This window comes from Penicillium subrubescens, assembly GCF_028828155.1.
Source record: "Penicillium subrubescens strain IBT 31985 chromosome Unknown utg000010l_segment0_segment0, whole genome shotgun sequence".
In the NCBI taxonomy this organism is placed as follows: domain Eukaryota; kingdom Fungi; phylum Ascomycota; class Eurotiomycetes; order Eurotiales; family Aspergillaceae; genus Penicillium; species Penicillium subrubescens.
This window is the reverse complement of record NW_026643160.1, coordinates 928111-941316: the sequence shown is the minus strand read 5'-3', so window position 1 is coordinate 941316 and position 13206 is coordinate 928111. Positions and strand designations below refer to the sequence as shown.

The following is a 13206-nucleotide window of genomic DNA, read 5'->3' as shown; positions in this document are numbered from 1 at the left end:
CCGCAAAAATGCCATCTCCTGTGATCCTGAACTTGACTGGTCGAGACACAGGTGATCTTTTTCAATTCAGATCAGATCTTGTCCAGATATGCACCCTACATCCCTGCCACCTCCCCCGCTTCCCCACGGGATTACCATTCCTGGAAGAAGGCATGGGCTTGTCAAGGGCGTTCCCCCAGTTTGAGGTGCGGGGGTGACTGACATATAAATAAGCAATAAATCTCAGACCATAAACTGAACACCCCCTTGAGCGCACTCAATATCTAGAAGTCTATCATCCTCATGACTACTAAAGAAGACAACCTACCGAAGGAGCTTGAAGATGCTGTTGACAAAAAAGGTAAACTAACAGGTGGTCCATCAGTGATGCCACCCTCGTTGGCCAATCTATCAGAAGCCGGATTCGCCAAGGTCAGGCATCAAGCAATCTTGAAACTCGATACCCGGATCATGCCGTGTATGGTATTGATGTATATCATGAACTACCTGGATCGCCAGAACATCGCTGCAGCCAAATTGGCACAAATCGAGCAAGATCTAAAAATGACACATGTGCAGTACCAAACCTGCGTCAGCATCTTGTTTGTGGGATACAGTGCGTCAATTATTCTGACTCAAATCAAGCTACCTCATTGCTAATCGGTTTACCCCCAGTCCTCATGCAAGTCCCGTCGAATCTCATAGTTGGCAAAATTAGGTTTCCTGGTATCTACATATGTTTCTCAATGGCCCTCTGGGGCGTTCTCTCTGCCTGTACCGCCGCCGTCCACAATCCGTCTGGTCTCATGGCGTCTCGTTTCTTCCTCGGATTTGTAGAGGCAGTATTCTTCCCTGGAGCGCTTTTCTACATGTCATTGTTTTACACTAAGAAACAATTTGCGATGAGAACGGCCATTCTGTATTCTGGCTCGCAGATTGGTAACGCCTTTGGCGGTCTGTTTGCTGTCGCAATACTGAAGCTGGACGGGAAGCATGGCCTTGAGGGCTGGCGATGGGTGAGTGGTTTCTTGGTCCTGGAAATTTGAACTACCACTTTGCTTATCTCTATCTACAGCTGTTCTTGATCGAAGGTGTGGCTACCGTTGGTCTGGCTATTATTCTTGCATTCATCCTGCCAAACTCACTCAAGTCGATTACCGGGCTTAGCAAGTTGGAGCACGAGTACCTGCTGTGGAGTTTCGAGGAGGACCACGGCCAGCAAGATAATACTGATGAGGCCAGTGTGCAAAAGGGCGTCATGATCGCCGTGACAGACCCCAAGACATGGTTTTTCATGGGGACTCTCTACTGTGTTTGTGATCCAACCGCCAATTCTCAAAGATGCACGAGGCTGACGAAAATAGATCTATATTGCCGGGGCTGTGACCAACTTCTTCCCTTCAGTGGTGGCCACCCTTGGATACTCACGAAACAAAACTTACGGCTTGACCGCGGTCAGTGACTCCCTAGCGTGTGATAATAACATCCCAATTATTCCTTCTGACACTCCGCAGCCACCCTATGTTCTCTGTGTATTTGCGATGATTTTGAACGGTTTTCACTCCGACAAGGTATGCCGGTGAAAGATCTGCTACTCAATCTATCTAACAAGGCATCAGAAACAAGAGCGCTACTGGCACATCGTCTGCCCAATGGTCATCTGTCTTATGGCTAACATAATAGCTGTCTCGACACTGAACACAGCTGCACGCTGTAAGTGCCAGGTCTGACAATGAATGTGCCTCCTTGAGCGGAACTGACCATGACTATAATATAGACGTTGCCATGATGTTGATGCCGGGATCCTTCTATTCTGCAGCTATTGTCCTTCTATCATGGGTGACTGGTACGCTATCGCAGCCATCAATCAAGCGTGCCTCGGCCATTGCCATGATCAATGCAGTTTGCAACACCCCGAACGGTGCGTTAGAGATAATGACTCCACATTGCTTCACCTACTAATACGTTTGAACAGTGTGGGCGTCTTATCTTTACTACTCGCCGCCAAGATATCTTGCTGCTTTTTTGGTCAACCTAGCCGCGTCCGTCTTGGCTATAATATTGGCAACCGTGACGCGAGTCTACTTGCAGCGTCAGAACCATAAGCTCGACCGTGGGCTAGATGTGGGGCGGAATGGCCCAACTCCCGCCCAGATTGTCGTTGGATTCCGCTATGTAGTCTAGCAATTTCTGCTTTCCTTGGTGTGTCAGTGCTGGGAATTTCAACTGATCTCAAATTATCCTTGTCCGCATCTTTTGCTATAACAAAGCTTTTGGGAAAGATAGAGACTCTGCCGCTTGGCGGTCTGTGCTTCATACCAAGGACCCGAAAGATCTATTATATTGGATTTCCTATCCTTGACTATCTTGATGATTTTGGATTAATAAGTGACCGGCAAACATACCAGAAAGTCAATAACTTAGTAATTGAGGCTATATTTGACACACCGACCTCTTCAAATTCCCCACATTGACCATGATTGGTGGAACAACCCCTTTCCAGCATGCGCAAATCACCACTTCCAAGACGGCAGATTCCCGCCCGGCCATAAGAAAAAGTTCCCAGAAGACTTGTCCTTCTTAGTATTGAAAATTAAACCTCTCCGCATCCCCACGGCCTGGTGCTTGGCAGAGTGCGGAGAAATCCGCCCATGCCGAGATGCGCTGCAAAAGCCTGGGCGCAATACCGCGACATGTCACTGTTGATCGTTTCCCGTTGAACTCTCGTGTTGCTCAAGGTATTGTGCATTGTTACAGGCGGAGAAATGTAATTTGCTTCCCCGCGTGCCAATGCTGCTTCAGATGGGTGAAAGCTGGGGCAGCGGAGTACAAATGGATGAGTGCTGGCAATCGTGAAGGGTGATCAGGGGATTCAATTGAGTGCACAATCTGCCAACAAGGAATGCCACTTTGAAGAATTGTCAAACTATTTCTCATTGAAATTGTGCTCTAAGGACAATTCAAGATGAAGTTCCTCACTCTCGGCGCGCTGCTCATCGGCGCAGTCACCGCTGTCTCCACAGGTCGGGTCCCTCACGGTGCCCAGATCATCCCTGCCAACGACAAGTCCTCGCTGCGAAACATTGGCGCCCACGGGCAAAAGTATCCAGACCGCCGGACTGTCACAATTAGGCCGTCTAAGAATGACACGGACGACATCTCCGACGACTTCCTCTGGGGCATCAAGCACGCTAATCATGGTGGCCGTTTGCTCCTGAAGAAGGGCAAGACCTACGTGATTGGCAAGAAGCTCGACTTGAGCTTCCTGAACAATGTTGAGGTTCAACTGGAGGGTGAAATCAAGGTAGGCAGCATATGTTGCGAGGACCTTTAATGCAAAGTCTAACTCGCGTAGTTCACCGATGACATCAAGTACTGGCAAGCGAACAACTTCTATTACTCGTTCCAAAAATCAATCACCTTCTGGGTTTGGGGAGGAAAAGACATCAAGATCTTTGGCCACGGTACCTTGAACGGTAACGGCCAGGCCTGGTATAATGCGTTTGCAGGACGCGAGATTCTGGTAAGGCAACAGTCTTGGACAAAGCAAATCCCCGTGGCTAGATGCTGACAGTATCATAGGACTCGAGCAACACTTTCTACCGGCCAATCTTGTTCTTGACCGATAACGCAACTCGCGTCAGCGTGGAGGGGATCACCCAGCTAAACTCGCCATGCTGGACGAACTTCTTCGTGCGCACCAACGATGTCTCCTTTGACAATGTCTTCATTAATGCGTTCTCGACCAATGCCTCGGTAACTTTATTCCATACCATAAATGAGAATGTAGACTGACCAGGCTCTCTGCAGGCTCTGCCCAAGAACACTGACGGCTTTGATTCGCTCAACGTGAACGGACTCAGCGTGACCAACACCCGAGTCGACATTGGAGACGATTGCTTCTCACCGAAGCCCAACACGTCAAACATCTTCGTACAGAACCTCTGGTGCAACAACACCCATGGTGTGAGCATGGGCAGTATTGGACAGTACTCGGGTGTGCAGGATATCATTGAGCATGCGTACATCGAGAACGTTACCCTACTTAACGGCCAGGTAAGCAAAATGTCATATTTCAAAAGCCATCCAAGGCCATATAATCTTTCAGAAGAAATATCTGACTCACTGGTTTAGAACGGTGCCCGCCTCAAGGCATGGGCCGGCCAGAACGTCGGCTACGGACGCATCAACAACATCACCTACCGCAACATTCACATCGAGAACACCGACAAGCCCCTTGTGCTTGACCAGTGCTACTTCAATATCAATGCAACCGAGTGTGCAGCACACCCGTCCGCTGTCAACATCACCAACATTGTCTTTGACAACATCTATGGCACATCCTCGGGCAAGAACGGCAAGGAGGTTGTTGATCTGACTTGCTCTCCCAACGCCGTGTGCTCGAACATCCACCTATCGAAAATCAACCTGACCAGCCCCGCGGGTAGCCCACCGGTGATTATTTGCGATGGTATTCAGGGGGATATTGGTGTGAACTGCACTAGCTCGACGTAGCAGGAATTTACCGGGAGAAGAAGAGAGTAGGACGATGTGGCCGGGTGAGCTGTAATTGTTGAGAAATTGTGTATTGCGCGATAGTCTTGTTCTTTCCATAGAGGATACTTGGAGGAAATTCATCTGTAGTCAGTCACAGAAATGATCAGATTTTCAAACTAACCCAGTATACCTCGTCCTCGCCTTGCGGATATCCCCACAATATACAACAGGGACTACAAAAGTACAAGGACTCCGCAAGCGAGCAGGCTTGAATGGCAAGAGATATCATCAACGGGCGCAAAACCGCGGTTAATAGTAGATTAGAACAATCAAAGCAGCTACACCTCGTTGGTCTTCCCGGTAAGCTCCTTCTCACGGCCGAACGGAGCTTTGGCCACCTCAGCTGCATCCGGGGGCGAGACGCGTACTGCGTAGACATGGCGGACTTCATCTTACGCGATATATACTCATGACTACGTTTGCTACGGAGTATTAGAGAGAGTCTATCTATTGCTCCCCCCCTTCCATTATTCAGCCTGATCCTTGGCTTGGGGATAGCTAAAGACGCCACCAGCCGCGCCCAGCCGCCAAGCGGGAACAAGCATTATGCGCCGTCTCGGGAGAAGGGAGAGAGTTTTTGGTGAACTCATTGACCAAAACTACTTTTTCTCCACGGAAAATGCATCGAAACAACTCTTCACATGGCGGGGTCTGGGGTAATACCTGTCATCGAGGCGATCGCAGACCCCGTCTGGTGAGGCATAATGATCTCCAGCAGCGATGATTGGTATTTCTCTATCCCAACACTCTCCACACCCCACAATCCCACAGCATCCAGACTCCAACGGGCAAAAATCATATCCGGCCAGACACTAACACGGCCAATCGCAGGACGAGTCCAACAAAGCTGCAACAAACTCGCCTCTTGGGATGGAATCCAGGGATGGGATCCAGTTCTCCAGTTTCTACGTCTGGGGGTGGAGATCATTGGAGAGCTGGGCCTTTGCCTTTGGCCCCGCCCCCAGACCAGATCCAGTCAGTATGTCCGAGGGTTGCGAAACCCCGGACTTCGCACATAGGAGCGACCCTGTGTAGGGGGCCTGTATATAAGGACCGATGTGTAGAGCACACCATCGCCTTTTCTACTCAGCGCCGGACCTTTCTCACTTGTATCCTTGGGCCTTCTCTTGTCCGAGAAACTCTTTTTATACGTGTTCTATCTTCCACTTGTGTTTATCTGTGACAGCCATGGAGAAGATGGATAGCAATTCCCAGCATGTCGAGGGGATACATGCAAAGGAGGGAGATCTTAGCCCTGGGGCTGTCGAGTCGGGAAAGCAGGAGGCATTCTATGTCGAGGACCGAGTCGCCCATCTCACCGAGGAACATCGCCAGTATCTGCTCGCCCGTCACGGTACCCTGGATTTGGATCCCATTCCAGACATGAATGATGCGGACCCGTATAACTGGCCGATTTGGAGGGTAAATAGCACCACCCCTATCATGTCAACAAGATCCGAATAGTATAGATGCTAACACCTCTCCGAATAGAAAACCGTCAACCTAACGCTGGTCGTCTTCCACGCTATGATCGGTCTCTTCACCGCGGCATCCATCCAGTCCGCCTTTGTCAATATCTCCGAGGACCTTGGTGTCAGCATGCAGCGAACCAGCTACCTGGTCTCTCTCTTCATCGCTGTTCTCGGTGGTGCACCTCTTTTCTGGCGTCCGCTCTGCAACCGGTTTGGCCGCCGGCCCATCTTCCTGATCTCGCTGTCCTGTGCGCTCGTCGGAAACATTGGCTGTGCGAACAGCCACTCCTATGGAACTATGGGATTGTGCCGTGCTATCACGGCGTTCTTCATTAGTCCCGCGGCAGCCATGGGAAGTGCCGTTGTCGCCGAGACTTTCTTCGAGAAGGACCGCGCGCGATGCATGGGTTACTGGACCTTGATGGTGACCCTGGGTGTCCCAGTTGCGCCGTTCCTTTTTGGATTCATGGTGATGCGCGTCGGTTACCGCTGGATCTACTACGTCCTGGCTATCGTGAGTACCCCTTATACATCCTGTTCTCATATTGTTCAGCCCAGAGAGAATCTTGCTCTAATAAGAACACTCTACTTTAGGTCAACGGCGTCCAATTCCTTTTGTACTTCTTCTTCGGCTCGGAATCCCTCTACCTCCGCAACGAGAACGCTCCCAGCCAAATCACCAGCGTCAAGGATAGCATCTTTAAGTTCCGCCGCATCGACCCATCCCCCCTTCGCCTGTGGGACTTCGTCCAACCCCTGACCTATGTCGCCAAGCCCTGCGTGTTCATCCCAGCCTGTGCCTACGCCATGATCTTCCTCTGGGGTAGCATTGCCCTCACCATTGAGATCCCGCAAATCTTCCCCGAGCAATTCGGTTTCAACACCCAGCAAGTTGGCATGCAGTTCCTCGGTGTGATCATCGGCTCAGTGATTGGTGAGCAGGTCGGTGGCCTGATTAGTGACAGATGGATGGCTCAGCGACAGAAGAAGATCGGTGCTCCTCCAGCGGCTGAGTACCGTCTGTGGCTGAGCTACATCGGACATGCGTTGACGATCGTCGGTGTCGCTGTGTTTGCGGTACAGTTGGGCAAGGCTGGTGATAAGTGGAATATCACGCCTATTATTGGCGCAGCTATCGCTGCTGGTGGTAATCAGATTGTTACTACGATCAACATCACCTATGCTGTCGATTGCTACCGTGCGGATGCGGCTAGTGTCGGTGTGTTCATTACATTTGTGCGACAGACTTGGGGATTCATTGGGCCCTTCTGGTGAGCTTTACTCCTTCCTTTAATGAGATGAACTACGCTGAATTTTTGAAAAGGTTCCCTCAGATGTTCGAGACTGTCGGATGGGGTGGTGGCGCAGGTATTGCTGCGGCACTGATGGTGGCTGTCAGTGTTATCCCGACCGTCATTCTCCAGTTCCGTGGATCCAAGTGGCATTAGGCCAAGTAGTGCATGAGGAGAGGCTAGGATGTGGGTAATTTGTATATGATTAAACCTTTTCGGAGAGAACTTAGTTAATATAGCTTTGAAAGAATAGCTCAGTTCAAGGCGAAAGAATACTTTGATTGACCTGAAACTGTCTTCTAGTAGGTAGTGGACCGGAAAATCAGGAATGGTCATGATGGCACCGATTGCGACTCGCTAGGTACCTCCAAATTTCGTGTCATATAATGGACAGTGTGTATTTCTCATATCGGTCTCTACAGATACTCAATAAACTCCCGTACCAATGCAGTCCTGTCAGGGTATATGGAAGTCATCGTCCTCAAATTCCACAGCCAGGCTTATCGAGGCCCAGGTTACCAGAGCGTCAAGATCTGTGATTGGTGCCACGATTACTAGGGCGCCTACCTGCATGCACCGCCATTCTCACCTGAAACTCGCAGAGCAGTCATATATCGGCATCTTGTCGGCTTGCACATTTCCGATTTTCCATCCATCCAACTACCACAATAATGTCCGATCCCACATCCGTCGCAGGTACTGCCGTAGGTGTCGCGTCACTTGGCCTCCAGGTCTGTGACAAGATCGTGTCATATTGCCAAGCATGGAGAGGATTCGATAGAGACATTCAGACGTTATCCCAAAAGGCTGATGGACTCCGTATTCCCCTACAATGGCTACGTGGGCTTCTTGCAAACTTCCAAGCGATAGACATTGCGATATCCAAGGATATTGAAGAGAAGCTGCAACAGATCGAGGAAGTGAGCAAAAGACTCAAAGAGGCTATAGCTCAGTTTGCCTCGAAAGGATCTGGTAATACGGCTGCTATTCGTGCTCAGTTCAAAAAAGCGACATATCCATTCCGCAAGGATGGCTTGCGCGACATGTCGAGTGACTTGGATAGCTTACATCTGAGTTTGCACACCGTTCTGCATGCGTGAGTCGCTTTCATCAAGGTTTCTGAAGGGTCTTTTCTGACCAGGACTAGACTCTCGATACAACACGCGCAAATCTTGATTACTATGCAGCAGGCAACTGCTCAAAACATACATCACATGGTACGACTACTAATATGCCCGTCGTTGGGAGTATATGATGATTAATCTATGAGCCGCAGAATTCAAGCATAGAAGATATACGAAAACAATTTGTGCTACCATCAAGCTCACGGAATCTTTGTCAAGACCACTGCACTCGGGTTGCTGTCATACCAGAACCATCACTTACTCGCCCAAATCACAGATCGACACATCAGCTTCACTCACAAATCAATTTCAAGAGACACAACAAAAATACAACGAAGGCATATTCTCATTCGGTCCGCATGTTGAGGCTGGCGATCAATTTCACGCTGTCAGTGACAATAGGCACAGCAGGGCTTTCAATTGCCCCGTCTTTACGTTTGCAGCCTTTACGAGACGGACGCTCCAGCCGTGTGCTGGAAACCTTGCAAACGTTTGCCAATGAAACTAGGCGGAAATTTCCAAATGATATGGAAGACCTTGTTACAGCCACCATAATGCAGATCCAAGAGATATTTGATCGTGGTGAGGCAACGCCTTCCGACATATATATAAACTCCTACTTGACAGCGCAAGAGATCTCGATTTTGGATGTGAGTGACATTTCTCAAATTTTCATCGTTGTGAGACAGGACTGATCGGAGCAGTACACATGCATGGGGTTAGGTTACGGCTCGTTTATTGCCTCGTCGAGGTTACTTCAATTTTTAGTTGATTGCGGAGCGAGTCCTGCTCGAATTGATGGCCCCGACACTCCTTACATTTCGATGCTGCTAAGTTTGACTGGTTTGCTTCAAGGAGAGCATCAGATTGGTGGTCATCTGTTTGATCTCTATGGCTCTAATCTTCAACCTCCCGGGTCTTTAGCCCAGAAAGAAGGATTTCGGTGGTTTATTCGCCAAAATCACGACAGTATGCACCCACCCCACACTCATGCTCGTTTCTACCTGTAATATGTTGCTCATTTATTCAAAGACATCAATATCCCAGATATTGCTAAGGCCATTATGAGGGAATCAGAGTCCGATCTGAAAGAAGCTATGAAGGCGAAGTCTTTTTTGATCAACGACAGAATTGGCGCCTGCTCCTTGCTTGACATAGCATTTGGTTGGCCAAGAGGGATACAGATACTATTGGAAGCAGGGGCTGACGCTCATGACTACGCAATCCGCTTTGTCGAAGATACCGAGTCTAAGATCACCTATGATTCGGTAAAGATTCTGCTTCAAGCTGGGTGCAAATTCAGCTTCGTTGATATCGAACAATGCAACCAAGTTCCGAATGGAGGTAATATAAGATCTCTCCTCATAGGGGAGTTGATCAAACGACTAAAGGGGTTGTGGAAGCTGGCAAAATGTCATTTGCCCTCTGAGGAAATTCCTGCACTATTCATGAACCGGGACGGGGATTCGAAAAACCTCGTAATCTTTGATGTATGGACGACTCAAATTCACTCCAGGCTTACACAAAACGGTACCATAATCGATTCATCTTTGCGAACCCCACACTTTAATCCCTGGAGCTCAGTTTATCATTATCCATTGTTTTCGGTCCAAACACTGCAGGTTCTCTATGACTTCGGGTTCCGAGGAGTCAATGAGCCGGATCAGGATGGGATGCTACCTTTGATTAGTCATGGACGGGGACTACGCTATCTCGGGCAAGAAGTAGCCAGGCAAGTGATGGATCGGATATCCTGGTTGATCTCAAAAGGCGCAGATCCCAACAGACCAGTCCCCGGAACATGCTCAACTGTTGCCCATAATCTTACATATTGGATCTTCGGCTTCATTGATAACGCATTTTGGTCTCCGACAGAGCCTCCCTGGCTATTCTTGAAAGAATGGAATAGATGGAAAGCCATGATTTTGGAGCGAACCAAATCGTTCGCTATCACTCCTTCGTCCGCGGATGAATGTATCTGCGCATGTTCCCCCAGTGGATGCAACACTATATCATTATTGCTGCGTCAAGCATTTAAGTGTCTTTACTATAGACCTTCAGATTCACACGAAGATCTTGGCTTCTGGCTCCGAGAAACGGTAGCCTTTGTCCTGATATGGATCGGAGAAAGTCGGAAGGTGTGCCAGGAAATCATCCGGTTCTTCACATTTGACGCACTAAGCTTGACGCACGTTTGTTGCGTCGATGAATGGAACCGTCACTTTTGTTGTTCTAGGCTTCAAACCAGAAACAGGCGAGAAGTGGAAGAAATCCTCGACGAAGAAAAGCTGGGAGTCGGGAATCTTGAAAAGCTGGTGGCAGAGGTCAACGAGAAGTTTGATGAGCTTGGATTCCCAATCATTGTTTTTTTGCAAGGACACTGGTACTCTCGCATCGTTGAGTTCCTATCCGAGCGCGATCCATATGATGAAGAGCACCACGTTGAGTTGGGGAAAATTGGGGTGAAGTTGGAAGCGGAGGAATGGGTTTTACCTGACAGGGTCGCTCTGCTGATTCGACCTAACGTGGAAGAAATCGTGGACGCTTGATGTCATACCACTCTTTCAGTGGACATAGGATCTATGAGGGAGGAATTTACTTGGGAGCATACTGCCCTGTTACGAGCATGGGCTTGCATATCAACAAAAGAGAGGTATACCCAACACATTTTCAAATAGGTTCATCAAGACATCAAATTATAGGCAAAACATACCGACACCAAACGCCAGAACCATACCCTACTGTTCCTAGTATCCCACCCTCCACCTCTTCCAAAATACAGTAAAAATTTACCACCCCTCAACCCTCCACATCTTTAAATTCATCCCCTCAACCGGCTTCGTCGTAACCGCCCCCGCAATATGAATCTCCTGCTTGGGATCCTGCATCTCAAACGCAAACCTCCCCACCACCCCAGCAACAGCACACCTAAGCTCCGCTCTCGCAAAATCCTTCCCAATACACGCCCGCTGCCCATGCAAAAACGTAATCTGGGCAAAATTCGTCGACGCCCCCCCATTATTATTCGGAACCTGATTCCCATTCTTATCAGTATCAATCCAGCGCTCCGGCACAAACGCATCGCCGTCCTCGCCCCAGAAGATGGGCGCACGGTTGATGGCGTACGGACACAGGATGAGGCGGGTTCCGCGGGGAACGTGTTTGCCGGCGACGGTTGTGTCGCGGATGGATTCGCGGATGGTGGCTGGGACGGTTGGGTAGAGGCGGAGGACTTCTTGGCAGACGCCGTTTAGGAGTGGGAGGGATTCGAGGTCTGTGTGGGTAATGGGGTGGGTGGCGGAAGGGATTTTTGTTCGGATTTCGGTGCGGAGGCGGGTTTGGACTTCTGGGTGGAGGGTTAGGAGGTAGCAGGCCCATGTTAAGGCTGCGGCTGTTGTTTCGTGCTGGTAGAGATAAGGGGGTTAGCAAGATGTATCCATGGAAGACAATGTATAGCTATATTTTGGAGGCAGGGGGTTAACTTACTCCCGCAGCTAGGAAAGTCAACATCTGATCCACCAGCTCCGTATCAGTAAAGTCTCCGCCTAACATCATCGTGCCGAGAATATCAGCCTCGAGATCCTTCGCCGAAGCCTTGGAAGAAGCCAACATCTCTCGCTTTTCACGGACAATGTCGTTGCAAAGATTCCGCAGGAAGCCCGTCTCATTGGCGATGACCTGGTTCAAGCGCCAGGGCACACGCTGGGCAATCCACTGCGGCAGAGTAAAGTTCATAGCCAAAAAGGCCATCTTCTCAGTAGTCGGCTCCAAGATACGCAGGAAGCTCTCGGCGACAGGATTATCACTGTTTTGGATAGAGCGGAAGTCCCGGCCCATAGCCGCGGGGCCAATGATATCAAGGGTGAGACGACTAAACAAAAAGCATTAGTATAACCAAATCCTTCCCAGGGATAACGAGGAACGGGTTAATACATACCTCCCCCAAACCCCCATCTCCAACTTGCCCACCCCCTCCTCGGGACTCATCCCATCCATAGGATTACTCTTCAACTCCTTCTCCATCTCAACAAGCAACTGATTCGTCTTATCCCACATCAACGAATACATCGCCCTAATATTTTTAATATTGAATGCAGGAGTTAACGCCTTCCGCTGTCTCTTATGAGCCGCGCCCTCAGACAAAATAAGACCGAAGCCCAGGATGCGCGCAAGAAAGTTACGCGCGCGCCAGGGTTTCTCGAAATCATAGGTATTGGTGCTCATGATGTCAAGTAGGGCTTGATGATTTGTTGCTAGGAGATAGCTTTGGCCGATCATGTCGCGGAGGTGGATGAGGCCTTCGTTGGGGATGGTTTTCATCCAGTAGAGGGGCATGCGGCCCCGGGGGGAGTCGAAGATGATTTTGGCATTGCTCATGAGGCCCTTGGGACATGTTAGTCTGCGGCATTGTTTACAGATGGTATTGATCTAGATGGGGGGAGGATGGGTATGGGGTATAGATCGGGATGGGATGGCTGATGGTAGATTGATTAGGGTTATCGGATTGTACGTACCGGGACCATAGGCAGATGACGCAGTGGATTCAAGAAGAACGGCCAAATGACCAGACTATACAAACTCTTGAGGAAGACATTGAATGCTACTGTCCCCAGCACGACAGTGCGAAAAGTCTCATCTGCAAAGATAGTGCGCTGCAACAAATACGCCTCGACAAGGGTAAAGGCCAACAGGGCCGGGAGGCTATCTCCAGCCGCCATCTCTACAGCTGAATGAAGTGCAGCTAAACGATGTCGCAAGGATCCTTGCGAGCGGAGGATATGA

The 13206-nt window shown here is 49.5% G+C and overlaps 5 protein-coding genes across 5 annotated transcripts; 4 read left to right on the top strand and 1 right to left on the bottom strand.

The window, feature by feature from the left end:
• Nucleotides 1–366: 366 nt before the first annotated feature.
• N7473_011535 (uncharacterized protein) lies at nt 367–2163 on the top strand (the record flags this gene model as incomplete). Its single annotated transcript, XM_057157474.1, has 7 exons — nt 367–595; nt 655–995; nt 1055–1291; nt 1344–1550; nt 1599–1692; nt 1757–1900; nt 1955–2163. The coding sequence occupies 7 exons, from the start codon at nt 367–369 to the stop codon at nt 2161–2163; spliced, it is 1461 nt and encodes a 486-aa protein (XP_057003324.1).
• A 781-nt stretch (nt 2164–2944) lies between these two features.
• pgxB (uncharacterized protein) lies at nt 2945–4494 on the top strand (the record flags this gene model as incomplete). Its single annotated transcript, XM_057157473.1, has 5 exons — nt 2945–3283; nt 3335–3502; nt 3562–3735; nt 3790–4035; nt 4114–4494. The coding sequence occupies 5 exons, from the start codon at nt 2945–2947 to the stop codon at nt 4492–4494; spliced, it is 1308 nt and encodes a 435-aa protein (XP_057003323.1).
• A 1230-nt stretch (nt 4495–5724) lies between these two features.
• On the top strand, nt 5725–7456 carry N7473_011533 (uncharacterized protein; the record flags this gene model as incomplete). Its single annotated transcript, XM_057157472.1, has 4 exons — nt 5725–5958; nt 6028–6522; nt 6603–7279; nt 7333–7456. The coding sequence occupies 4 exons, from the start codon at nt 5725–5727 to the stop codon at nt 7454–7456; spliced, it is 1530 nt and encodes a 509-aa protein (XP_057003322.1).
• Nucleotides 7457–7971: 515 nt separating this feature from the next.
• N7473_011532 (uncharacterized protein) lies at nt 7972–10973 on the top strand (the record flags this gene model as incomplete). Its single annotated transcript, XM_057157471.1, has 5 exons — nt 7972–8396; nt 8674–8812; nt 8868–9074; nt 9129–9393; nt 9457–10973. 5 exons carry the CDS (start codon nt 7972–7974, stop codon nt 10971–10973), a joined length of 2553 nt encoding a protein of 850 aa, XP_057003321.1.
• Nucleotides 10974–11213: 240 nt separating this feature from the next.
• N7473_011531 (cytochrome P450) lies at nt 11214–13142 on the bottom strand (the record flags this gene model as incomplete). The annotated part of the gene is made up of 4 exons (XM_057157470.1): nt 11214–11828; nt 11911–12295; nt 12362–12807; nt 12939–13142. 4 exons carry the CDS (start codon nt 13140–13142, stop codon nt 11214–11216), a joined length of 1650 nt encoding a protein of 549 aa, XP_057003320.1.
• Nucleotides 13143–13206: the final 64 nt, after the last annotated feature.